The sequence below is a fragment of the Pteronotus mesoamericanus genome, unplaced genomic scaffold, assembly GCF_021234165.1.
Source record: "Pteronotus mesoamericanus isolate MK-2021 breed Mesoamerican mustached bat unplaced genomic scaffold, CSHL_Meso_final contig_256, whole genome shotgun sequence".
NCBI classification, from domain to species: Eukaryota; Metazoa; Chordata; class Mammalia; order Chiroptera; family Mormoopidae; genus Pteronotus; species Pteronotus mesoamericanus.
In genome coordinates this window covers 4,017,255-4,045,216 of record NW_026555108.1, presented here as the reverse complement: position 1 = coordinate 4,045,216, position 27,962 = coordinate 4,017,255, and the positions used below count along the sequence as shown (strand labels likewise).

The window sequence follows — 27,962 nt, the reverse complement described above, 5'->3', positions numbered from 1 at the left end:
AATCTGCATTATCACTGCAGATAAGTCACTGAAGAATCTTTACTCCTTCTTTTTGCCAGCACCAACATTGGCCTTTGCAGTCCCCCTGACTTTCTTCATTCTGTTCTTGCGTTTCTTTCTCTGTTTTCTTGAGGTCTTCTTCTTCTCATATAGGCCATGTCTTGTGAGTTGGTGTTTGGGTTCTTTTTTCTTTGCATAATCCAAGGAATCATAAAAAATACCAAAGCCAAGTTGTCTTGCCACCATCAAAATGGGTTCTTCATCCAAACACAAAGATGACATCTGGTGTAGTCTTATACATTTTGGCTAGTTTTTTCCCGAATTTCTGTCTTGGGCACTGTTGCCTTGCTAGGGTGAAGGACATCAATGACTATTTGTTTCTGCTGAAGTAGTCTGTTGGTTGTGAACTTCCTGGTCTGGATAGTCACTGTGTCATTCTTCAAGCAGCCTTCAACATGATGGCGGCCGATCTTCAAGCAGCCTTCAACATGTTTTAAGAAGAGTATTTAATAACTTACAATTCTAGAGCCAGTAAAAAACATCCTTCAAAAATGAAGGTGTAATAAACACATATTTTCAGAACAAAAACGGAAAAAAATTATCCAAAGCAGATGCAAACTAAAGGGAAAATGGGTTTGATCTGATACTAGTGGAACAGAAGAAAATTTTCCAAGACAGGGACTTGGAAACAAACAAACAAAAAAAAGGAGTGAAGAGATAAGAAAAGCACAAACATCGGATAACCTAAATAAATATTGACAATAAAACAACAATGATGATCTCTTGTGTGGTTTACGTTATATAGATAATTAAATTACAAAACAATAGCATATAGTTTGACAGGGGAAAAGGAAGTTAAAGTATCCTAAAGACTTTGCACTGTATAGAAAGAGGCCAAAGAACTAACTTTTATCAAACTGTAAGTCAAGAATGAATGTTTTAATCTCTGGAATATACACCAAAACAATAGTAAAATAACATACAACTAGAAAGTTAACAAAGGGTAAAAAAAAAAAATGAGACCAATAAACTTGAAAAGAAAGTAATATGGAGAGAGAAGTTTCAAAATAGGCAGGAAAAGTAGAATGCATTTATTAAAAGTAGGATACATTTAAAGCCAAACATATGATTAATTACATTCAATGAACACTGATTAGATGTACCAGTTAAAAAAGATACACAGTATTAAAAAAATAAAGCACTGTCTGTTTACAAGAATGAATAAATAAAAAATAAATAAAGGTTTAAAAATTTTAAAGATGGAAGAGTTATCATGCAAATAGCATCCAAAAGAAAGTAGCAGTATTAATGTCAAATAATATAGATTATAAGGTAAAAAGCATTACTAGAGATAAAGAGGAACATTTCATAATAATAAAAGGTTCATGGGCTGGCTGGTGTGGCTCAGTGGATTGAACACCAACCTGCGAACCAAAAGTTCAATTCCCAGTCAGGGCATATGGTTGGGTGGCGGCCCAGGTCCCCAGTTAGGAGTGTGTGAGAGGCAACCAATAGATTTTTCTTTCATATATTGATGTTTCTCTCCCTCTCTTTCTCCCTCCCTTCCCCTCTTTCTTTAAAAAGAAACTAAAATCTTAAAAAATAATAATAAAAGGCTCAACTCAACAAGAAGATATGATCATTCTAAATCTGTATTCAGCTAATGACTTGATCTCACAATATATAAATCAGAAATTCTCAGAACTAAAAGAAGACATAAATATATAATCATCATGAAAGATTTCTAACACAACTATCTCAGCAACTGATAGAACCAGTAGACCAAAAAAAAAAAAAAATCAGAGAGGGCAAAAATTATTTACACAACACAACTTGACCTGTTTGATAAATGACATTACACTATAGGACATATGAGGTCTGTCCAGAAAAAGTCCAGCTATTGTTAATAAAATGAGAACGGTTTGTGCAATATCAATATAACCTGGCAGCCAAGGAGAGAGGACTGGAATGTGCGTGCAGGAACAATGACAACTTCACTGTACTAATCAGTGGGGGTGGTAGACGCCATTGAGTGAGCATGTGTACTGTGTGGCCATCACATTCAAAATGACTAAGCAAGTAGAACAATGAATCTGCATCAAATTTTGTGTTAAGTTTGAACATTCCTCTGCGGAAAGTATTCGGATGATTCAGAAGGCCACAGCTATGGGCAACTGGTGATTGGCAGCTTCATCATGAAAATGCGCCCAGTCATGCATCATGTCTCATGCAGGGTTTTTAGTGAAACATCAGATCACTCAGGTGACTCAGCCCCTCTACAGCCCAGATTTGGTGCCCTGTGACTTTTGGCTTTTCCCAAAACTAAAATCACCTTTGACAGGAAAAAGATTTCAGACCACTGATGAGATAGAGGAAAATACGATGGGGCAGCTGATGGCAATTGAGAGAACTGTGTGAGGTCCCAAGGTGCCTGAGGCATCATTGTCCAATGTACAATGACCGGTGGAATAGAATAAAGAGCCCAGAAATAAACCCACACCTTTATGGTCAACTGATATCTCGCAAAGGAGGCAAAAAATATACAATAGGGTAAAGACAGTTTATTCAATAAATGGTGTTGGGAACATTGGACAGATACATGCAAAAAATTAAAACTGACCACCTTCTTACAACATATACAAGAATAAACTAAAAAGAAAAAAAGAATAAACTTGAAATGGATTAAAGATTTAAATGTACAACTTGAAACCATAAAACTCCTAGAAGAAAATATAGACTGTAAACTTTCTGGCATTACCCTTAGTGATACTTTTTCTGATTGATCTCCTTGGGCAAGGGAAACAAAAGAAACAAATAAACAAATGGGACTACATAAAACTAAAAACTTTTTGCATAGCAAAAGAAACCATAAACAAAATGAAAAGAAAACCTACTGAATGAAAACAGATATTTGCCAAAAACACCTCTAATAATAGATTATTATCCAAAATTTATAAACTCAACACCCACAAGAAAGCAATCCAATGAAAAAACGGGCACAAGACCTGAATAGACACTTCTCCAAAGAGGACGTAGAGATGGCCAATAGACATATGAAAAGATGCTCAAGGTCACTAATCAGAGAAATGAAAATTAAAACCACAGTGAGGTATCTCTTCACACCTGTCACAATGACTATTACCAATAAATCAACAAACAACTATTGCCCTGGCTGGTGTGGCTCAGTGGACTGAGCGCTGGATTGCAAAGCAAAGGGTCATCGGTTTGATTCCCAGTCATGGCACATGCCTGGGTTGCGGGCCAGGTCCCCAGTAGGGGGAACATGCAAGGCAACCACACACTGATGTTTCTCTCCTTCTCTTTCTCCCTCTCTTCCCTTATCTCTAAATAAATAAAATCTTTTTAAAAAAGCAACAACTATTGGTGAGGATGTAAAGAAAAGGGAACCCTCATGTACTATTGGTGGGACTGTACATTGGTGCGCTCACTGTGGAAAACATCATAATTAAAAAAAAAAATTAAAATTAGCCCTGGCTCAGTGGACAGTGGATTGAGTGCGAACCTGAGAACGGAAAAGTCGCTGTTTCGTTTCCCATTCAGGGCACATATCCCATTGGGGGTGCACAGGAGGCAACTGATGGATGTTTCTCTTGCACATGAATGTTTCTCTCTCTCTCCTTCTTCCTCCCTTCCCCTCTCTCTAAAAAAAAATAAATGAATAAATAAAATCTAAGAAAAATATTTTAAGAGAATAAAAAAATAAGCCCTGGCTGAGTGACTCAGTTGGTTAGAGCATTGTCCCATACACCAAAAGCTTGCGGGTTTGAGCCCTGGTCAGGGCACATACCTAGGCTGTGGGTTTGATCTGATCCTCAGTCAGGGTGCAACTGATCTGTTTCTTTCCCACATCAGTGTTTCACACACGCTCTCTCTCTTTCTCTTCCCCACCTCTCTTTTCTTCTCTCTCTAAAATCAATAAATATATCCTTAGGTGAGATTTAAAAAAATAGAAATAGAAATAGAAAACATTATGGGGATTTCTCAAAAAATTAAAACAGTACTTTATTACCCAGCATTTCAACTTCTGGCAATATGTTTAATGAAATCCAAAACACTAATTCAAAAAGATATATGCACCCCCATGTTCAGTGCAGTGTTATTTACAATAGACAAGATATTAAAACAACCCAGTGCCCATCAATTGGTAAGTGGGTTTTAAAGTTGTGGTACATATACAGGGTCCATCACAAATAACACCCCTTTTATTACAAAATCATAAGCATGTAATTCTGTAACATAACAATATCACACTCAAGCACACCATATAACATTTTAGGTGAAATGTTCAAATTAAAACTAGAAATTATTACACCCATATTATTACCCTACCAACCACACTCAAGCAGGCCTTACTTCTGCCACACCCTTTATACAATGGAATATCACTTCTCCATAAAAAAGAATAAAATCTTATCATTTGCAACAGTATGCATGAGGTTAGAGTGTATTATGCTAAGTGAAATAAGTCAGAGAATGATAAATATGATATAATTTTACTTATATGTGGGATCTAAAGAACAAAATAAATGAACACACAAAACAGAAACAAACTCATAGACATAGAGAACAGACTGATAATTGCCAGAGAGGAGGTGGGGACTGGGTTAAAAAGTTGAAGGGATTAAGAAGTACAAATTGGTAGTTACAGAATAGTCATGAAAATGTAAAGTACATCATAAGGAATATAGTCAATAATATTGTAATAACTATATGTGGTGTCAAGTATGTACTAGATTTACTGTGGTGATAACTTCATAAATTATATAATGTCTAATCGCTGGGTTGTACACCTAAAATTAATACAAGGGGGGGCGCAAAAAAAACCCGGAATTTATTTATAAAAAATTGTGTATTTATTTTTACATGTTTAAACTTCAGTCACCTTCAAAGTACTCTCCATTTTATGCAATCAAATGCTCACCTATTTGAGCAGTTTTGTCCACTGCTCAAAACAGGTTTTGAAGCCATTGATTTTGATGCCTTCTAATGCTTCTGCCATTTTTTGTTTCACCACTTCCACATTGGCAGAACGTTTCCCTTTGAGGACTTTTCTCATCCAGGGAAACAAAAATAAGTTGATGGGGGAGAGATTGGGTGAATAGGGAGGGTGGGGCACAGGAGTCATGCCATTTTTGGTCAAAAACTGCTGAACACTACTGTGGTATAGGCAGATTCACTTGTAAATCACCCATCATGAAATGGGCAAATGCGTTGAAAGAGTCTTCAAAAAAATCCAAACGCAACCTCTCACAACAAGGTCAAGTGGTACACTGATTGATACAGGTGGGCTTCTAGAACACTCACCTAGCATGGGAAGCCTGTACTACAAGGGGCCCACCTTCCAGAAGATACTTCTGGGTTTTTTTTGGGTCCCCCTCTTATAGTATTGTATACTGACTGTAACTGAAAAACTTTTAAATTGTTTTATCTTATTTTTGTAAGATTTTATTCATTTTAAGAAAGCGGGGTAGGGAAGGAAGAAGAGAGGGAGAGAAACATTAATGTGTGGCTGCCTCTCGTGCACCCCCTACTGGGGACCTGGCCTGCAACCCAGGTATGTGTTCTGACTTGGAATCAAACCAGCGACCCTTTGGTTCATAGGCCGGCACTCAATCCACTGAGCCACACCAGCCAGGGCTTACATTATTTTAAAAAAAGAATTTAAAATAGAAATTTTTTTCATAAGGCTATGGCTGCCATCAAGTCTATGTATGATTTATTTCACAAGTGCAAGATTAATTTAACACCACATTCAAAGAATAAAGGGGGGGAAACCAAAATGATTATCTCAATAGATGCAAGAAAACCATCTGATATAATGATTTATCCACTCATGACTAAAACACAACTCTTAGTAACTAGATTAGAAAATAACTTTTAAATTCATAAAGGTAGTCTTTTTAAAACAACAAAGAAAATACAGCAAACATCTCTAAAGTTGACATGTTAAAAGATTTTTCCCTCTAAGATTAGGAATAGGACAAGGATGCATGCTATCACTGCTTTTATTCAGCATTGTCCTGAATGTTCAAGCCAGTACAATAATGTAAGAAAAAGAATTATACAGGCCTAGGTTTGTTTTCCTGTAACACAGACTGGAAGACATAGATTATCACGTAGGACTTTTTTTTTTTTAAAGATTTTATTTATTTATTTTTAGAGAAAAGGGAAGGAAGGGCGAAAGAGAGGGAGAGAAACATTGATGTGCGAGAGATACATCAATGGGTTGTCTCTCACACGCCCCCAAATGGGGACCTAACCAACAACCCAGGCATGTGCCCTGACTGGAATAAAATCGGTGACCTTTAGGTTCACAGGATGGCACTCAGTCCACTGAGCCACACCAGCCAGGGCCACGTAGAACTTTTATAGGGAAGTGCTTTTGGGATCAACATAATGTGCAACAGGAAAAAAAAATCAATCCCCCAAATGCCCTAGCCAAATTCATAAGGAGATCTGGAGCTGGTATAGCCCTTCAGAGGTTTCTGGACTGGGGGAAAAGGGGCTAGCCTAAATTTATACTCCCTCATTGATCATTCATTGGATGTGGGATGCCCTAGAAGGAAGGATATTCTTAAGTGAGACAGTTTTCTTCAAAGAAGACAAATTCAAACAAAATCTGTGAACTGAGATCTGTCTCCTGGTAGCACTCCCAGCAGCTGATGGAACTGAATCGGGACTGGGTAATGGATGACAACATTAACTGCAGACATTTAAAATGGCTTCAAGAAATATCAAGTACCTTGAAATAAATCTCATGAAAGGTGTATAAGAGTTCTCTGCAGAAAACCTCAATTAATGGAGGTATATACCATATTCATAGATTGGAAGACTCAATATTATAAAGATTTAAGTTTTCCTTAAATTGATTTTTAGTTTCAATACAATCAAAATTAAAATCCCAGAAAGTTTTTCACCTTTAATTGTATTTTATTGTGGTAAGAATATGTAACATGAGATATACCCTCTTAAATGTTTAAGTGTATAATATATTATTGTTGACTATAGGTACAATGTTATACATCAGATCTTTAGAACTTATCTTGCTTAAGTGAAACTTAATGTCCCTTGATTAATACCTCCACATTTCCTTCCCCCTGTACTAATCAACATTCCACTCTTGGAATCTCTGAAATTGATATTTTAGATATCTCATATAAGTGGAATCATGCAGTATTTGTCTTTCTGTGACTGGCTTATTTCACTTAGCATAATGTTCTCAAGGTTCATCCATACTCACATATTGCAGAATGTACTTTTTAAAGGCTGAATAGTATTATCACATTTTCTTTATCTGTTTATGTATCAATGGATATTTAGATTGTCTCCACATCTTGGCTATTATCAATAATGCTGCAAAAAACATGAAAGTGCAAATATCTCTTTGGCATCCTAATTTTAATTCTTTTAAAAAAATACCCAAAAAGTAGCATTACTGAATTATATGGGAGTTCTAGCTTTCATTTTTTACAAAACATCCGTGCTGTTTTCCACAGCAGCTGTACCACTTTACATTCCCACCAACAGTATACAAGCATTCTGATTTTTCCATATCCTCACCAATACATGTTGTCTTTTTAAAAAAATAGTAGACATCCTGACAGTTCTGAAGTAGTATCTCATTGTGGACTTGATTGATTTGTATTTCCATAGTGATTAGTGGTGTCGAACACTTACTCATATACATGTTGACCATTTACATGTCCTCTTTGAAGAAATGTTTATTCAAGTCCTTAGCTCATTTTTTAAAATGTTATTAAATTTAATGGGGTAACATTGGTTAATGAAATTATAATGGTTTCATGTATACAATTGTATAATGCATCATCTGTATATTTCATTGTGTTCACCACCCAAAGTCAAATCTCCTTCTGTCACCATATATTTGACCCTCTCTACCCATGATACCCCTTACCCTCCTTCCCTCTGGTAATCAGCATACTGTTCTCTTTGTCTATGAGTTTTTGTTTGTCTTGTTTGTTCATTTGTTGCTTTCAGTATTATATCCCACATATAAGTGAAATCATATGGAACTTGGCTTTTTCTATCTGACTTATTTCGCTTAGTGTGATATTCTCAAGATCCATCCATGTTGTCACAAATGACAGTGTTTCACTTTTTCTTATGGGTGAGTAGTATTCCATTGTATATATGCACCACATCTTTATCCAATCATCTATTTACTTTTTGTCTTTAGGACCAATTTTTATTAGTTTCTAGAAATATATTTTTATGGCAGTGTGGTGGACAATATCAGATGTGATAGTGGGATTAGTAGCTCAAAAGGTGTCCCACTGATTTTTATCAACCACACGTGAATGTGATAGAACACCACTGTTCCACCAGCCACCACCACTGACTCACCATCACTGGCTTACCACTGCCACACTGCATTCTCTCTGCCCCAGCTTCCCGTTTCTGCCCCTCCTACCCATCTGGATGAATGTAGCTTCTTTAATCCTTGGTTGTTGGACTTTCGTACAGTTCAATTTCCTGGCAGTTCTGGGTGCTTTTTGTTTTGAAATTAGTTGTGATCCTTCTTATGGTTGTGCAAGGAGGTAAAGCATGTCTACCTACACCTTCATCTTGACTGGAAGTCCCCTCCAATCATCTATTGAGGGACAATTCGGTTGTTTCCATGTCTTGGCCACCATGAATAATGCTGCAATGAACACAGGAGTCCATATACCTTTGCAAATAAATGTTTTCAAGTTTTTCAGATACATATCTAGAAGAGGAGTTGGTGGGTCATACAGTAATTTTACTTCTAATTTTTTGAGGAACCTTCATACTGTTTTCCATAGTGGCTGTACCAATTTACATTTCCAATAGTGGTAAATAAAGGTTCCTTTTTCACCATGACCTCTCCAACACTGTCATTACTTGTCTTGCTGATAACACCCATTCTAACAAGTGTGAGATGGTACCTCATTGTAGATTTGATTTGTATTTATCTAACAGCTAGGGAAGGTGAACATCTTTTCACATATCTGTTTTAGTTATTTAAATTTTTTAATTTTTTATTTTCAATTACAGTTGACATACTATATTATATTAGGTTCAGGTGTATACCCCAGTGATTAGACATTATTTAATTTATAAGGTATCACCCCAATAATTCCAGTACCCATCTGATACCATACATAGTTATTAGAATATTATTGACTATATTCCCTATGCTGTACTTTACATCCCCATGATTATCCTGTAACAACAAATTTGTACTTCTTAATACCTTTACCTTTTTCACCCATCCCCCAAATCCCCCATCTGGCAACCGTCAAAATGTTCTCTGTATCTATGAGTCTGTTTCTGTACTGCTTGTTGGTTTATTTTGTTATTTTAGAGTCAATTGTTGATAGAAATGTATTTAGCACTATTTTAATGTTCATGTTTCTAATCTTTTCTCTCCTCCTCCTCATTCCTCTTCTAGAAGACCCTTTAAGATATCATGCAATACAGGTTTGGTGGTGATGAACTCCTTTAGCCTTTTGTTGTGTGGAAAGGTCTTTATCCGCCCTTTGATTCTAACTGACAGCTTTGCTGAGTAGAGCAATCTTAGTTTTAAGTCCTTGCTTTTCATGACTTTGAATGTTTCTTCCCGGTCCCTTCTGGCCTACAAAGTTTCTGTTGAGAAATCAGCTGACAGCCTTATGAGAGTTCTCTTGTAACTAACTGCTCTTTTCTTGCTGCTTTTAAGATTCTCACTTTGTCTTTAACATTTGGCACTTTAATTATGATGTGTCTTGGTGTGGGCCTCTTTGGGTTCATCTTGATTGGGACACTTTGCTCTCTCCCTTCTCCTTCTGACACCCCTATGATATGAATGTTGGTACACTTGAAGTTGTACCAGAGGCTATTTACACTTTGCTCAATTTTTTGTATTCTTTTCTACTTTCACTGTTGTGCTTACATGCTTATTTCTTCCTTTATTCCGAATCGCTAATTTGATTCTCAGCTTCATCTAGTCTACTGTTGCTTCCCTGTAAGTTATTCTTCATTTCAGTTAATGTAGTTCTGACTAGTTCTTTTTTATGGTTTCTATGTCTTTTTCCATGCTATTGAAATTTTCACTATGTTCCTTGAAGTTCTAAGTTCCTTGAGGATTCTTATAACCATGGTTTTGAACTCTCTCTGTGTTAATTTGCTTGCTTCCACTTCATTTAGCTTTTTCTATCAATTTCTCCTGTCCTTTCATTTGGGAACTCTTATTTTTTTTTGTGCACTTTGCCTGCTTTTTCTATGGTTGTTTCTATGTATTAGGTAGAGCTGCTACATCTCCCAAACTTGGTATAGAGGCTTCGTGTAGTAGGTGTCCTGTAGGGCCCAGTGGCATGCCTTCCCAGTCACCTAAGCTGGGAGTTCCAAGTGTGCCCTGTGTGGGTTGTGTGCACTGTCCTGTTGTAGCTGAGCCTTGATTGCTGTCAGTTTTATTGGGAGGGATTGAACCCCAGGACGATTGGCTGTAAGAACCAGCTGTGACTACAGTGGAGGAGCTGATGTACAGGAGGGGACCCTATAGAACAGGACTTGCTTCAGTGGGGCTTTGGTCTTCACTGCATCTGCCCCTTGAGTGTGTTGCTCATAGAGGTGATAGGGTTGTAATCCAGCATGGTTCAAAGCTGACCAGTGGGTGCACTGGCTCCGGGACCTCCCAGGAGGTGCAAAGTCAGCCACGACCTGTACCCTACCTGGGGCCACAGCGCCCCCTCGGGTACGAGTCTCAGAGCAATCTTCAGATGGCTGCTACTTTTGCTGGGCTTGGAGGTTCCCAGGAGAGGCTAAGCTGCTAACCAAGGCCAGCTGCTGCTAGTGCCAAGCGTGGGACTGCTTAGCAAGAGGTATGAGGTATGCAGAAACCAAATGCTGCTTGTTTGAGAGATTTTAGGACAGTCCAAAGCATGAGGCAAGAGAGGCCATTTATATGGAAAAGCCACTGGAAACTGGAAATGGCTTTAGTAGGCCTGCAAGTTGGGTGGGGCGGTATCTCAAGGAGTCACCAGAGCTGGGCAAACAGTAATAGCCAGGTTGATAGAGACTCAGATATGGCACCCACTTGATGGTTTTGGGGCAGGGTGCATCTCAGAATAGGTACAATGGCCTCTGCCAGCACCTTTGTTTGGTAGAAAGCTGTCCCCTTGGTTCTCACCCTGATGCCAGACAATTCAGTTTCTTCCCATATGTCTCTGGTTACTTTCAAGCTGCTACCTCAGCACTGGAACTCAGAGAGAATGAGCCCTTAAAAAGGAACTGCCTGAGACTCCAGAAGCCCTCCATCTCACTCAGCCACAATCACTCCTGGTTTTTAAAGCCAGAAATTATTGGGACTTCTCCTTATGGCTCTGAAAACCTGGGCTGGGAGGTGTGGTGTGAGGCTGGGACCCCTCACTCCTCAGGGGAACCTCTAAAGCAGTGATATCCCTCCCGAATTTTATCTGCCACATGTGGGTGTGAGACCAGCCTGTTCTGTCATTCTATGTCTCTGCCCCTCCTACCAGTCTCAATGTGGTTTCTTTTTAAAATCCCTAGTTGTAGGACTGCCATTCAGCTAGATTTCAGGCATTGCTGAATGATGGTTTTTCTGTCGTTCAGTTATAATTATGATGTCTGTTTTATCCCATTTTTAAATCAAGTTTTTGTTTTTTGCTACTGACTTGTATAGCTCTTTATATATTTTGGATATTAGCCCCTTATCAGATATATGGTTTGCAAATATTTTCTCATTCTGTAGGTTGCATTTTAATTCTCTTGTTTCCTTTGCTGTGCAGGAGCTTCATGGTTTGATATAGCCCCTGTTTTTTACTTTTGTTTTTATTGCCTATACTTGCCAAGACCAATGTTATGAAGCTTTCTTCTATGTTTTCCTCTTGGAATATTACAATTTCAGGTCTTAGGCTTAAGTTTCTAACTTATTTTGTTGATTTTTTTGTGGATAAGGTTCCAATTTCATTCTTTTGCATGTGAAAATCCAATTTTCCCAACACTATTTGTTGAAGTGACTATTCTTTCCCATTGTGTAGTCTTGGCACCCTGTTCAAAAATCAGTTGATTGTATATATGTGGATTTATTTGGCGGCTATTCTGTTTGATTGGTCTGTACGTCTGTCTTTATGCCAATACCATACTATTCTGATTACTGTAGCTCTGTAATATAGTTTGATATCAGAAAGTGTAATGCCTACAGGTTTGTTTTTTATTTTTCAAGGTTGCTTTGGATATTCAGAGGCTTTTGTGGTTCTGAGCACATTTTAAGATTGTTTGTGCTATTTCTGGGAAACATGCCACTGACATTTTGATAGGAATTACATCGAATCTGTGATTTGCTCTGGGTGGTATGGATATTTTAACAACATTTAATCTAACAACCCATGAACACTGGATATCTTTTCATTTGTTTGTGTCTTTAATTTTTCATGTTTTATAGTTTTTAGTACATAAGTCCTTTGCCTCCTTAGTTAAGCTTATTCTTAAGTATTACATTCTTTTAGGTGTTATTGTAAATGGGCTTGTTTTCCTAAATCCTTTTCAGATAGTTCATAATTAGTGTAACGAAATGCAACTGATTTTTTTATGCTGATTTGTATTCCTGCAGCTTCACTAAATTTTTTTATTAGTTCATGTCATATGCAAATAGAAACAATTTTAATTCTTCCTTTCTGATTGGATGTATTTTATTTTTCTTGCTTAATTCCTCTACATAGAACTTCCAATACTTTGTTGAATAGAAGTGGTGAGAGTGGGCATCCTCTGCTTATTCCCTACCTTAGAGGATAAGTTTTCAGTTTTTCACCATTGAGTATGATGTTAGCTGTGGGCTTTTCCTGTATAGCCTTTATTATATCAAGGTACTTTTCTCTTATTTCCAGTTTGTGGAGAGTTTTTGTCATGAAAAAGTGTTAAATTTTGTTAAATACGTCTTATGCTTCTATTGAGATGATAATGTAATTTGCCTCTAAGTCTGCTAACATAGTGTATCACATTAAAATATTTTTGTATGTTAGATCATTCTTGCACCCCAGGAATAAATTCCACTTGGTTGTGATGTATGATCCTTTCAATGTGCTGTCGGATTTAGTTTGTTTGGTATTTTGTTGAGGGTTTTTGCACCTTTATTCCTCAGGGATACAGGGATATTGGCCTGTGGTTTTCCTTTTTTTTTTTTAAATTGCTTTTTAGAGAGAGAGGAAAGGAGAGAGTGAGGGAGAGAGAGAAACATCAATGAGAGAGAGAAGCATCAATTGGTTGCCTTCCATGCCCCGACCAGGAATTGCACGTGCCCAGACCAGGGATCAAACCCACAACCTTTCAGTTATGGGAGACACTCCAGTCAACTAAGCCAAACCTGCCAGGGCAGTTTTATTTTCCTTTGGTGTCTTTGTCTTTTTGCTTTGGTATCAGAGTAATGCTTGTCTCATAAAATGAGTCTGGAAGTATTTCTCCTATTTGATTTTTTGGAGGAATTTGAGAAAGGTTGGTGTTATTTCTTCTTTAAATGTTTGATAGATTTCATCATTGGAGCCATCTGATCCTGAGCTTATCTTTGTTGAGAGGTTTTTGATTACTGACTCAATCTCCATACAAATTATAGGTGTGTTCAGACTTCTAATTCTTCATGATTTACTACTGGGAGTTTGTATGTTTCTAGGAAATTACCCGTTTTTCCCCCTAGGCTATCCAGTTTGTTGACATATAATTGTACATAGCAGTCTCATGATCTTTTCTATCTCTGTGTCACCAGTTGCAATGTCTTGTCTTTCATTTCTGATTTTATTTGAGTCATCTCTCATTTTTTTGTATTTAGTCTAGTTAAAGATTTGCCACTTTGGTTTATCTTTTCAAAAAATCAACTCTTAGTCTCATTGATTTTTCTATCTTTTATTTTGTTTATTTCTACTCTAAACTTTTTTATTTTCTTCCTTCTTCTAACTTAGGATTTGGTTTGTTCTTCTTTTTCTAGCTTATAGTGGTGTAGAGTTAGTTTGTTCATTTGGGACCTTTCTTCTGTTTTAACATAGGTATTTATTGTTATTAATTTCCCTCTTAGTACTGCTTCTGTCACATCCTGAAAGTTTTTGTGTGTTGTGTTTGTTTGTCTCAAGGTATTTTTTTGTTTTTGAAAACTTTGACTGAATGGTTGTTCAAGAGTGTGTTAATTTCCACATATCTGAATTTTCCAGTTTTCCTTCTGCTATTGATCCTAGTTTCATTCCATTGTGTTTAAAAAATACCTGGTATGTTTTCAATTTTCTTAAGTTTTTTAAGGGTTATTTTGTGATCTCACATGTTATCTTTCCTGGAGAAAGATATGTGTTTGTGAAGAATGTGTATTCTGCTGCTTTTGGATGGAATGTTCTGTATATGTTTGCAAGGCTCACGTGTTATATACTGTTGTTGAAGTCCTCTATTTCCTTATTGTTTGGTCTACGTGATTATCTGTTATTGAAAGTAAGGTAGTGGAGTCACCACTATTATTCTATTGCTGTCTATTTCTTCCTTCAGTTCTGTCAGTGTTGGTTTGACATATATACGTAGGTTCTCTGATGCTGGTACATATGTAATTGTCATATCTTCCTGTTGGATTGCATCTTTTATCACTATATAATGTCCTTCTTTGTTTCTTCTGACAGTTTTTGACTTAAAAGTCTATTTTGTCTGATATAAGTATAGGAATCCCTGCTCTCTTTTCATTACCATTTATTTGCATGGACTATCTTTTTATATTCTTTCACATTTAGCCTGTTTTATCTTTAAGATTAAAAAATATTTTATTTATTTATTTTCAGAGAGGGGAAGGGAGGGACAAAGAGATGGGGGAGAGACATCAATGTGTGGTTGCCTCTCATGAGCCCCCTACTGGGGGACCTGGCTCGCAACCCATGCATCTGCCCTGATGGGGAATCGAACCAATGACCCTTTGGTTCATAGGCTGGCACTCAATCCACTGAGCCACACCAATCAGGGCTAGCCTATGTTTTCTTAAATCTAAAGTGAGTTTCTTTTAGAAAGCATATGATTGGGTCCTTCTTTTATCAATTCAGCTACAACATTTCTTTGATTGGGGGAGTTTCATCTATTTATATTTGAAGTAATTATTGATTGGGAAGAATCTACTATTGCCATCTTGTTAGTTGTTTCCTGTTAGCCTTGAGATTCTTTTGTTTGTATTTCCTCTCGCTGTCCAACTTTGTCCTTTGTGATTTGTGTTTTTTTGTACTGATATGCTTTTATTCCTTTCTCTTTTTCTTTTATGTAACTTCTATAGGTGTTTTTTGTGGTTACCTTGATGCTTACATAAAATACCTTGTAACAGTCTATTTTAAGCTAATAACAACTGATGTTCAATTGCAACCAAAAATTTCACATTCTAACTTCTTCCCCAAATACCCTTTGTTATTTTTGTCACATTTTACATCTATTCATATTATACATCTTTTAACTTATTTTAGTTATAGTTATTTTTAATACATTTAGAATTTAACTTTTTATACTAGAAATAAGTTATTTATCCACTACAATTACAGTACTATAGTATTCTGTATATGTCTATATATTTACTTTTACAGAGTTTCATACTTTCTTATGCTATCATGTAGCTGGTTTAGTGTTCTTTCAAGTTGACAAACTCCCTTTAACATTTCATGTAAGGCAGGCCTAATGGTGAAATTCCTCAGCTCTTATTTGTCTAGGAATGTCTTTACCTGTCTTTATTTGTAAGGACAGTTTTAACAAGTAAAGTAGTCTTGGTTAGCAGTGGTTTTCTTTTTTCTTTCAGCAGTTTGAATATCTCATCCTACTTGCTGTGTGGCATGCAAGGTTTCTGCTATAAATTTTTCTGATAGTCTTATGGAGGTTCCCTTGTATATGACAAGTCACTTATCTCTTGATGCTTTCAAAATTCTCTCTTTAGCTTTCACTTTGCCAATTTGATTATATCTTATGGTGTGGATTTCTCTGAGTTAATTTAGTTAGTGTCCTTGAGGCTTCTTGAATCTGGTTGTCCATTTCCTTCCCCACATTTGAATAGTTCTCAGCCATTCTTTCTTTGAATAAGCTTTCTTGTCCTTTCTCTCTTATCCTTCTAAGACACCTCTAACGCCTACAGTGGTCCACTTGGTGATATATCAAAAGTGCCTTAAGCTTCTTCACTCTTTTTTATTCTTTTTGTTCCTCTGGCTGAATTATTTCCAATGACCTCTTATTTCACCAATACTTTTCTTCTGTTTTATCTAGCCTGATGGTGAAGCCCTCTCATGAATTTTTCAGTTATTGTGCCTTTAGCTCTATGATTTCTGTTTGGTGCTTTTTAATATTTTCTATCTCTTTGTTGAAATTCTCACTTCATTCATACATTGTTTTATTGATCTTGGTGAACATCTTTATGACTCTTATTTTGAGTTCTCTGTCAGCTGAGTCTTATAATTCTGTTTTATTAGGATCAGTTTCTGGAGATTTATTATGCTCCTTTTTGGGGAACATCTTTGCTTTTTTTTGAACATCATTTTCCTTGACTGTCTGTATTGGTGTCTGCGCATGACACAAAGCCAGCACTGCTCCCAGTCTTCATGGACTGGCCCTGTACAGGAAAAGACCTCCACCAATCAGCTAGGTCAGAGATTCTGGGGGCTTCTACCAACTCTCCCCGACAAGGGAGAAGCAAGCAGCTGCAGTTTTTGTCTACTCACTCTGTGCTGAGTGTGTATGAGGTAGCAAACTATGGAATTTACCAGTCCAAACTGCCATCTCCATTCCCCCACATGTGGTTACACTGCCAGGCCCATCAGAGCTCCAAGACTAGCAGAAGAATGCCAATTCTTTGGACAGCCCCAGAAAATTTGTGACACTAAATGCACAGATCAATTCTTCCATCTCTAGGAGTAAGCTGAAAGCTGAGATGTTTTATCCATTCACTCTGCATGAGTAGGCAGAAGGATCTATGTATGGTATCTGCCAGTCCCAACCATCATCTCTGTTTTTCCCCCAGGAACCTAGACTCTGCTAGACCTCCTCAGAACTCCTAGACTGAAAAGTCAGTTGCCAGCTCTTTGGGAAGCCCTGGTGAGTTAGAGCACAGGATGCACAGATAAACTCTTTTCTTCCCCAGGGAAATATTGATACCTGTGATGTTTTGTCTTGTCCTTTGCTCAGCATGAGGGCAGATCTATGGTGTTTATCAGTGCAAGCCACCATCTCCACTCTCCCCTAGGCAGACCTCACAGAGTTCCAAAACTGACAAGACAGAAGCCAGTCCTCGGAATACTTGAAGTTCTGGACATGTGAATCAACTTCTTCCCTCAACTAGGAGAAGCTGAAAGCTAGGGGGTGGTCTCTGTGGTATTATATGGTTCTGTGTCGGTGGCAGGGACTCTGGAGAGAGGGTATCCCAAATCTCCCTACCAGCTTCAGTGAGTCTGCTTTCATGTTTGCCCCAAGTACAGGAGCCTTCCAAATACTTCCTTAATTTCTCACAAAGGGAATCTGTCCACAAATTGTTGTTGAATTGTTGTGCCTGTTGTGGAGTCGGGGGGCGGGGGGAAAAGTCCAGGACTTCCTAATTCATCATCTTGCTGACATCATTCTCCAGAGCTACTCTTTTTTTTTTTTTTTTGTGGAATATGACAAGCTGATTCTAAAATATAGAGAAAGATGCAAAGGGCCAAGAATTTACAAGATACTTATAAAGAAAAGGAAAAAGTTAAAAGGACTTGCTTTACCAGATATAAAAAGCTTGTTATAAAGTCCAGTAATTAAGATTATGATATTGCCCCAGCCAGGTGGCTCAGTTGGATAATCGTCCTGATACACTAAGGTTGCAAGTTCAATCCCTAGTCAGGGCACATACAAGAAGCAACCAATGAATATATAAATAAGTGGAACAACGAGTCGATGTTTCTCTCTCTCCTTTCTTTCTCTCAAATCAATAAATAAAAAATTTAAAAACACTGTGGTATTGGTGCAATGAGAAATAGACAAATAGAACAGAACAAAATGTTCAGAAACAATTTCACACATATGCACACACCTGATTTATGACAAAGATGACACTGTAGAGAAGTAGAAGAAAAGATATTCTTTATAATAAATGGCATGGGCAATTAAATATCTATATGGAAAAGATAAGGCTTGACCCTTATATGTCGCCACACACAAAAATCAATTCCAGATGGATTGTAGATGTAAATGTGAATGGCAAAAGCATAAAACTTCTAGAAGATAATATGGGAGAACATCTATATGACTTCAAGATAGGGAAATATTTCTTTAAAAACTTTTACTTATTTACTTTAGAGAGAGGAAAAGTGAGAGAGAAAGACAGGGATAGAAACATCAGTGTGCAAGAGATACAGGATCAGTTGTCTCTCGCACACCCCCAACTAGGGACTTGGCCTGCAATCCAGGCATGTGCCCTGACTGGGAATTGGACTGGCAACCCTTCAGTTCACAGGCTGGAGCTCAATCCACTCAGCAACACCAGCCAGGGCATAATATTTCTCAAATACTATTCATAGAGGAAAATATTAAAAGACTAGACCATTAAAATAAAACACTTCTGTTCATCAGTGTATACTATAGAGATTTGGGAAGAGTTTATAACATAAAAAAATACAAAAGTGGTTCACACCCGGGGTATATAAAGAATCCCTATATATCTATAGAAAAAGGACAGACAACCCAATTTTTTAAATGGGGGCAAAATACCTGTATAGGTACTTCACAGAAGATATCCAAGTATATAACATATGAAGAAGAGTACAACTCATTAGTCTTTTGAGAAACATCAATTAAAATCACAATAAGATATTAGTTCAAACTCACCCACCAGAATGGCTATAATGAAAAAGAGTGATAATAAGAAGTATTAGCAAGGATGTGGGACAACCAGAATTCTCATACATTGCTGGTGGGAATGTAAAGTGGTATATTCACTTATAAAACTATCATCAATAAATTTGACAATATGCATTCCCTATGACCCAGAAATTCCAATACTAGATATATACTCAATAAAAATTCAAGTACATATATTAAAAAATGTGTATGATAATATTCATAGCATCATTAATTATAACCCCAATCAAGAAACAATCCAACTATTCATTATCAGTAGAATGAATAAACAAACTGTGATATATGCAAACAAGGAAATAACATATAAAAATATAAATAAAGAACTACAACTGCAGGCAACACGCATAGTGTTGAGATTAAAAAACAAAACAGACCCCCAAAACACATACTGTATGATTTTATTTATATCAAATTCAAAATGGGCAAAACTAGCCCTAGCTGGTGTGGCTCAGTGGATTGAGTGCCAGCCTGCAAACCAAAGGGTCACTGGTTTGATTCCCAGTGTAGGGCACATGCCTGGGTTGCAGGCCAGGTCCCAAGCAGGGGAAACACAAAATGCAATCACACACTGATGTTTCTCTCCCTCTTTCTCCTTCTCTTTCCTTCTCTAAAAATAAATAAATAAAATCTTTAAAAATTTTATTAAAAGTATTTTTTTTAAATGAGCAAAACTAATCTATGATTTTACAAGTCAGAACAGTCATTGACTTTGGATAAGGTGAATGGTATAGAAATAGGGATGGAGCATAATGTGAGGGTTGTGATATACTAGTTCTATTTACTGATGTGCATTCTGCTAACATTAGTACATTTCCTTTATAAAAATTCATCGAGTTGTATAATTATGATTTATGACCTTTTCCGTGTGCATGTTATTCTCCAATAGAAAATAATATAAGAAAAACAAATGAAGAGCTAAGTGATGAGTATTTATAGAGTAGGATAAAGATAGTGCTCCATGAGAGCCACCCTACAGGCAAGACAATTGGTTCCTGGGGATTACGTGGATTCCAAAGTTCTCTATAAAGGACCTATGGACAAAGCCAAAGTGGGGAAGGGTTGAGGGTGGGAGGTGGGGGTGGGTGGGGCGGGGGAAAGGGGTGGAGGGAAAATGGAGACAAATGTATTTGAACAAGAAGAAAAAAGGTTCTCTGGTCCAAAGATCTTCTCTGTAAGGTAGTTACAGATAAATTACATATTATTTTTCACAAGATCTAAAAGAGAAAGAGAGAAATGAAAACTGAAAGCAAACAAAACATCAACTTATATACTACAGAAAGCTTTTGGCACCCTCTTAGAGGCAATATGGTTAGGGTTCTTTATTTCACTTTTTTTGTAACAATTTTATTTATTTTTAGAGAGAAGGGAAGGGAGGGAGAAAGAGAGGGAGAGAAACATTGATTGGTAGTCTCTCTCACACCCCCAAACAGGCACCTGGCCTGCCACCCAGGCATATGCCCTGGCCAGGAATTGAACTGGGGACCTTTTGGTTTGCAGTATGACACCCAACCCACTGAGCCACACAGGTCAGGGCTTCATTTCACTTTCTAATGATTGTAGAAACCAGTGAAATATGTCAGTGGAACTACTTACCTAAGCATAGCTGTTTAGAGTTAGTAAGACCTAAGGAAAACAGGCCTGTTACATAAAGAGAGAATGTCTTGGTTTTACATAAACATCTCCAAAGGCCCACAATAATATTCAACTCAGCAACAATTTAAGTACTCTAAATATAACAATTACTATGTCAGGTATTACAGAAAAAGACAAAAAAAAAAAAAAGAAGGCAGATTTCTGATGAGTTCTAGTATAAAGACACAAAATTTATTGATTTATTTAATCCTCAGCTGAGGATATGTTTATTGATTTTAGAGAGAGGGAAGAAGGGAGAGGGAAAGAGAGAGAGAGAAACATCAATGTGCGAGAGAAACATCAATCGGTCACTTCCCGTACGTGCTCCAACTGGGGATTGAACCCACAACCTAGGTATGTGCCCTGACCCAGAATTGAACCTGCTACCTTTTAGTATATGGGACGATGCTCCAACCAACTGAGCCATTGGCCAGGGAAAGACACAGGTTTATTAAACAAAACAACAGCCATAGCTACTACGGAAAGATCCCAAGGTAGGATATGGTTGGTGGGTTGTAAGAGTGGAGTTACTGAAAAAGAGAATGAGATAGGTATAATGGAGCAGTCAGTCAAAAGCTTTAAATGTCACACTGAAAATTCTAGATTTAAATCTATAGAAAACTCTTTTACCTGGATCCCACTCCCCTAAAAAAATTTCTTGGATTTAATGATTCCTAGTTACTTGGTCAACCAACCTTAATAAAGAATGTCAAATCTGTATAACTAATGTTCTATCCAGTTAAACCAAGAAATGTTCTGTGAGAAGTTAAAATTGACTTCTGTAACATCACCTCAAGTAATTTTGAACATGTTCCAAATATCCCCAACAGTCCCGAATAAACCCTTATTAAACTACCCATACAGCCCTGGCTAGTGTGACTTGATGGATTGAGCACCAGCCTGTGAACCAAAGTGTCACTGGTTCGATTCCCAGTCAGGGCACATGCCTGGGTTGCGGGCCAGGTCCCCAGCTGGGGGTGTGCGAGAGGCAACCGGATCTCTCTCACACCCAATGTTTCTCTCCCTCTTTCTCCCTCCCTTCCCCTCTCTCTAAAAGTAAATGAATAAAAATAAAAAATCTTGAAAAAATAAAATAAACTACCCATACATATTTTTCTAAATACTTCTTAAACCTTAGAGTTTCAGTTTAGATTATCTCTTGGTGCAATCATTTGAATGAGATCCTACCCTTATTTGTCTCCTCCCCAAAATAATCTTCCAGGCATTAAAAGATACCTAATACCTAACATAGTTTCTGCCTCATAGCAGGCTTCCTATTTATTGACCTAAATGGTTATATTGCACCAGTATATTAACCTTGGTCATCTCTCTCATGGTTTAGTAGATTTTGATTATATTCCTCCCTCAAGAGAGAGAAATTCCCTTTTCTCTCTCTAGACTGAAAAGAAAAACAATGGGAAAGTCCCTCCATCTTTTTGATTAATTTAATTGAATTTCTGGGGACTTTTATTAGCGGTTAGGTTTTTCTTGAGAAGCAACCACCAGAATTTCCTATATGACTATGGATGTAAATCCACTTTCGGTCTTTTACATGGAAAAGATAAAGGGTTTTGTTTTGTCATGGTTTTCAACACCTTCCCTTATGATACACACCATATTCTTGGCTTTGAGGACAACAATCACAATTGCTCCAGCTTCACAGATGATCAACAGTGATTTTTTTTTTTTTACTCTAACAGCCATACTGCGTATTTTCTAACCCAGAGACTGGTGTTTCTCTTGAGATCATCCCGACTATCCAGATAAATGTACAGGTACTCAGCTATTCCAGCTGAAGAGGAATTATAATTCTAGGTCTCAGTGACCTTCCCACTTTTTATCATAGCAACTGTGTCCCCAATGGGAAGGCTTTTCTATAACAATTGTCTCGGAGAACTTTGCTGATCTCTCTGGATATCTTGACTGCTGTAATTTCCTTGTGTATACTGTTTTAAAAGTTTTTTAATTGAGGGATGACATACATACATCTTCAGTGATTTCTAGATCCCTTCCTTGGGCCATAACTGAGCCCATCATATCACAAGCATGGATAGGTTTAAATAGCCTTTTACAATGACGTACCTCTGATTGTTCTGCCCATTTGATCTCATGAGATCATCCTGCAATTTATTCTCACCAGTTTGCCCTTACTCTTTGCAGATAACTGGTGACAAACCTGAATGTTCTGTCCATTGAAGGGTGTATTAATTTCATCTCTCTTCTTCTGCACCTAATAGTTACTGTAACAGCAACTGTCCGTGTTGGAAAACTAAAATATAAAAATATGACCTATGTGGCCAAATCCCACAAAGCTGTTTACTTCCTTATTTATGAATCAGAATCTGTCAGCACAACTTAGAATCTTGACTGTCAGCAGATACTGCAATTAAATGTCCCTGCAAAGCCAGCAGAGGGTGCACCAGGGCACTAGAAATTTTACCCAAAATGTAGCAGTATCAATTTAACTCTAATAGCCAATCAACTTTCTCTCTCTTTTTTTCTTTTTGGTACACTAAAACTAATATCCTCAAGATAAATTTAAGTTGAATCTGGGCTAAAATTCCTTCAAAGCATGCTCCAATTCTCCTAAAAGTGAAGTTCAGGAAGAATGTGGGATACATAGTTTAACTTAGTCTGGCCAAAACATAGGTGGAATAGAAGAAAGTGATGCAAATCTGAACCATCTACTTTGGAAAAATTCTACCATGGAGATCCACCCTCCTCCCTCTCCCTGAAAAGGCTCCAGGAGGTAGTATGCTACAGGAGAATGGGTCCTGAACTGGGAGTTGAGACCAACTTCCATTCTTTTTTTTTTTTAAAGATTTTATTTATTTACTTATTTTTAGAGAAAGTGGAAGGGAGGGGGAAAGAGAGGGAGAGAAACATCCATGTGTGGCTGCCTCCCACACGCCCCCCACCAGGGTCCCTGTTGCAACTGTGGCATGTGCCCTGATTGAGAATCGAACTGATGACCCTCTGGTTCACAGGCCCACACTCAGTCCACTGAGCCACACCAGCCAGGACCATCTTCCATTCTAATTTTGACATAGTTGTATGACCTTGGCCAAGTCACTCCCCCTTCAGAGCCTACATGTTTTCCAAGAGGATCAAACAAAATGGACTTGTGTGGCCACTCACAACTCCAAAAAAACTCTGACTGCAATTGATGTCAGAAAATGTAAGGAGACGGTATGTGTGCTTCTGTTGCTTAAAAAACATTAAAACAGAAAGAATAAATAACAGAAGATTAGGAGCTGTATTTAAACCCAGACAGAACTATTTGCAGTGTCATGCAAAGAATAGGCAACTAAATGCCATTATAGACCTGTGAGAATCCCACACCATCACAGAAGCCCTAGAGTCCAGCTGTCCTGCTAATCCTCAGTCTATAAACATGGCTCTGTGCACTCTGAATGCCAAAGAGCCTTGGCCACCACTTGAATAAAGAAGTTCAACTCCTTCAACTTTTCACATAGTATCAATGTTCAGCGGCTAGGTATTCTACTGGGCATTAGAGGGGGTGGTGGATAAAGGGAGCTAGAATCCTAGTTAATTATCATTTAGATACAGTGTTTAAAGTTTCAAGTATGAGAAGCATGTCTAGTGATTCTCTTATATGATAAGCTGTTGTATATGTTGAGAGTTCACTAGCAAGACATTTTTAAGGCTCAGGGCAACTTTACAATTCACATCATAGGAAAATGTGTCCATCCTAACATTACAGTATCATCATGAACGCGATGCCAGCTCTGGATGGGTGTCAAAGTAGCACAAATAATGTTCACAGAGTATGACAATGACTCTGGATGTGGTAGTAAATATAGAAGGTCTGGGTCCCTCACCTCAAGGAACTTACTAGCACAATTTGCCCTCTTCCCCCAGAGAAACAAATTCACTGTTATTGTTTAACCACCTCAAAAGGATTCTTGGATGCTTCTCCTAAGTTTCACATAGGACAAAAATTCGGAAGCCAATAGGATACTTATTTTAAGTGCACTAAACTTACTTGAATAAAGAGCTAGAAAGAAAAGAAAGCAAACACCAAAGCTAATAGTTTGCTAACAAGGGCACAAACACCATAAAGGCTGCCAAAAAAAAAAAAAAAAACCCAACACAAAACAAAACAAAACAAAAAACAAACTCAACTCTTAAGAGATTGGTTTTGAGTAATTAATTATTCCATCAGCAGATTCCTGTTGTCCAGCCGGCAACAGCAAGACACTTTACACTCACCCTCTCCACCCTACTCCCCCGAAAAAGAGTCCGAACCAGCATGCAAAGGGTGAGTTTTATTTCCATAGATTTTTAAAATTGCTCTTCAGAAGTTGTCTATCAAGACGGCATATTTCTACCAGAATTCCTTAGGGGCGCTGATCCTCACTACAACAGCCAGGACAATCAGTCTCAAATTGCAGGTAAGTGTGAACAAACCCACGTTCTGGTCAGCGCACAAGGACCCGCGCTGAAAATACGATTAAAAGTTGTTTCAACGGGCGTGGAGCAGTTATTACAGCTGTTTACAGCTCCAACTCCAAATGAGAGCCTGCTAGTGCTGGCATCAGCTCTGGACACGAAAAAACAAGCACCGCGGGCAGAGAAGCTCACCCAGGAGCAGAAGGGCCAAGCTGCTGCCGTTAGTCCGCCAGAGGGGCAGCGCCCGCACCTCTGCGCCGCGGCCCGGCCGGGAGCGCAGCCAACTTTCCCCGAGGCAGCCTGTAGCCGGGGGCGGCGGGCGCGGGCCGAAGCTCCCAAGTCCGGGGGTCCTGAGGGAGTCTGGGTGAGCTGGGCTGCGGACCGGGGACAACCTGCCCCGAGGCAACCTCTCTCCTGCTCATCCACTCCCTCGCTGGTCCTGCCCTCCAACTTGGCTCGAGGTGGCAGAGTCGCTCCGGGGCCCGGTGGGGGAGGGCCCCCGCCCTAACAGTAAGGGGAGGGGGCCTCTGCCGCCGCCGCCCCAACTTAGTGACTCACCTGGTGCCCGTCCTGGGAGTCTGGTGGGAGAGTGGATTCTCCGGGTTCTAGCGGCTGCTGCTGAAGTGACGGCTGCCTGAAGTGGCGGGTGATGGGACCGTCAGGGTCGAGGCCACCGGGGCTGCTCAGGGTGCCAGAGGTGCCAGGGGTGCCGGGGCCGCCGAGGCGGGACTCAGCTCCCCGTTCCCGCCGCAACTCGGAGCGCAACTCTAGGTAGCAGCACAATGTCAGCAGGTGGAGGGCCAGCGAGAGGCCAAAGAAGCCCAGGAAGAGCCGGCAGCTGTTCCCTTCGCCCGCCCGGGCAGGGGCCCCGCGACAGCCGCAGCCCTGGCTCTCCCGCTCCCGCGGCGGTGCCGCAGGCAGGGGCTCCCTACGCTCTACTTCGGGGTAGCCCATGGCCTCCGGAGACGCCCACTCTCTGAGGCCCGGGAGCCGCCGCGTCTGCCTCAGCCGTTCACGACCCCTGACAGGCGGCTACTGTCCTGCCATGGGCTGGGGGCTGCAGGGACCCGTTCCTGCGCGACGGAGGCTGGGCGGGACAGAGCGGGGAGAAGCCGCATGTGCAGCTCCACTCCGAGGGGTGGGAAAGGGAGGAGGAGGGGCGGGAGAGAGGGGCGGCTCGGCCCGCCGAGGGAATGAGGGTGGAGGCCCGGGCCAACCCCGCCCCATCCCTCAAGCTGCTGCCCGGACGTCCAACCACCGGGCCCGCCAAGCGTGGGAGCCCCGCCCCTTGGCGTTCCACCCCGGGCCTCCAGCCGCAGGGCGGAGCCTAGGGGCGTGTGGGTTCGCCTCCGCCTGGTGGCCCCACCCAGCTCTTCCCCCTTGCCCCATCCCAGTTGGTGATTACCGCTGTCGTTCATCCCTGGACTCCGCCCCAATTTAACCCTTTTGCGCCAGTATGGGGATGGGGAGGAAAGAAGGGGGAGGCTGAGAAGAATTTGGGAACCTTAGAAAGTAGAGCAAGGAAAAGGAGGCAGGAACTAGTATTAATAGAAATGTTTGCAATTAACTGCAGTTGCTAATAACATCATCCAGTACTTATCTGTTGCTTTCCATCTTCAAAGCGTTTAACAGACGTTAAACTAATTAAAACAGTTCTGGGTTTGGAATGAAACCATGCCTGCTGTGTTTGCAACCCAATAGCGCGCCAAAAGAAAAGGAGACTCAGGAGCCAGGGAGCCAAAGGGAACGAGAATGGGGTGGAATGGAGGCAGCCCCACTCCTGGAGTGACTCTGGGGCTTCGATCTAAGTGATGAAAAAGCCCACCTGTGTCAGGTGGAACCGAACTGCTGTTGCCCCACGCAGGATAAAATAGTCCCCTAGGATCTCTTGATATATTAATTAATTAAATAAATATATATCGATCCCTTTATAATGTACCAAGTGCTGTATGAAAGAATTCACAGCCAGTATAGTTTCTTTTCTTCCACCGCAGCAGGAGTTTTGAGTGGAACAACATGTGTCCTTAGTGAGCAAATGGGGAAACTGGGGAAACTGATGGTCAGAATGAGGTGGGTTTTTACAAGGGTGGTCCGCAGCATGGCCAGACAATATTGGCATCTCTATTTGCAGGCAACTGTTCTGGCCTCTCCACCCCTCCTTCCTCTCCCTGGAGTAGTCCCTGGGGAAGGTTCAACAAGTCAGCCAAATGTTCCAGATGTACACTGCTGCGACTACAGCATCTTCAACAGCTGCACCAATCAGCAAAGGGTTCATAACCAAAAAAAAAAAAAAAAAAAAAAAGAAAAGGGAGAAAAAAAAGGAGAAAGAGTGGCAAATGTCAGAACAACAGACCCTGAAGTGAAGGGTGGAAAGGATTAGTTCAGTTGCCATTGACAAGAGTGACTAGTCTGAAATTATAGAGAGCTAAATGACCATAGCAGAGGAAATACTGGTGCTTCTTGGGACTATGCACTCCCATTCCCATGTTATGAATAATTAGCAGTTTTATTGACTTGAAGAGGGCAGGCCTACATGCTAGGCTGGACGGGAAAAAATAGGAGGAATACAAAAAAAGAGAAACAACGAAACGGAAACAAGGCATATGGTGGGGAGGTCAGTCCAAAGAGCACAGAGGTCAAAATCCTTAAATACATCAGCCACAGCCAACTTTTCTTCAGACACTCTCAATGGTCTTGGTGTTTTAGAAACATCTTTGTGTCCTCTCATTGACCCTTACCCATGAAATACCAAGTTTGCAAGGAATACCATCATCATGCAGATAAGAAAATTAAAAAGTGCATTTAACAGCTAATCTCAAGTGCTGCTGGTTCAGTCTGGGAACAGACTGACCAGAACTGCCAGGCTGATTTACCTTAATTACCACAGTCCAGGACTATTAGAAAGAATACTAGACTAGGAGTCAGTAGACCTGCTCCTGCCACCGTTTTGCTGGGTCACTCTGAGCAAGTTGCTGTGCTTTTGGAGAACTTTGTTTCTCCGACTGCAAAATGAGTAGTTTGAACTTTAACAGCCCTAACGTTGTCTTTTA

At 39.5% G+C, this 27,962-nt stretch overlaps 1 protein-coding gene and 1 pseudogene across 1 annotated transcript in view; both read right to left on the bottom strand.

Annotated features, from left to right (window-relative positions):
• Positions 1–7,708, bottom strand: LOC129071082 (40S ribosomal protein S24-like; annotated as a pseudogene).
• Positions 1–25,866, bottom strand: part of EDA (ectodysplasin A) — a 299,496-nt gene extending 273,630 nt beyond the window's left edge. Inside the window, exon 1 of the mRNA XM_054574265.1 lies at positions 25,471–25,866. Coding sequence (XP_054430240.1) covers positions 25,471–25,866 — 396 coding nt within the window. The remainder of the gene's footprint in view (positions 1–25,470) is intronic.
• Positions 25,867–27,962: the final 2,096 nt, after the last annotated feature.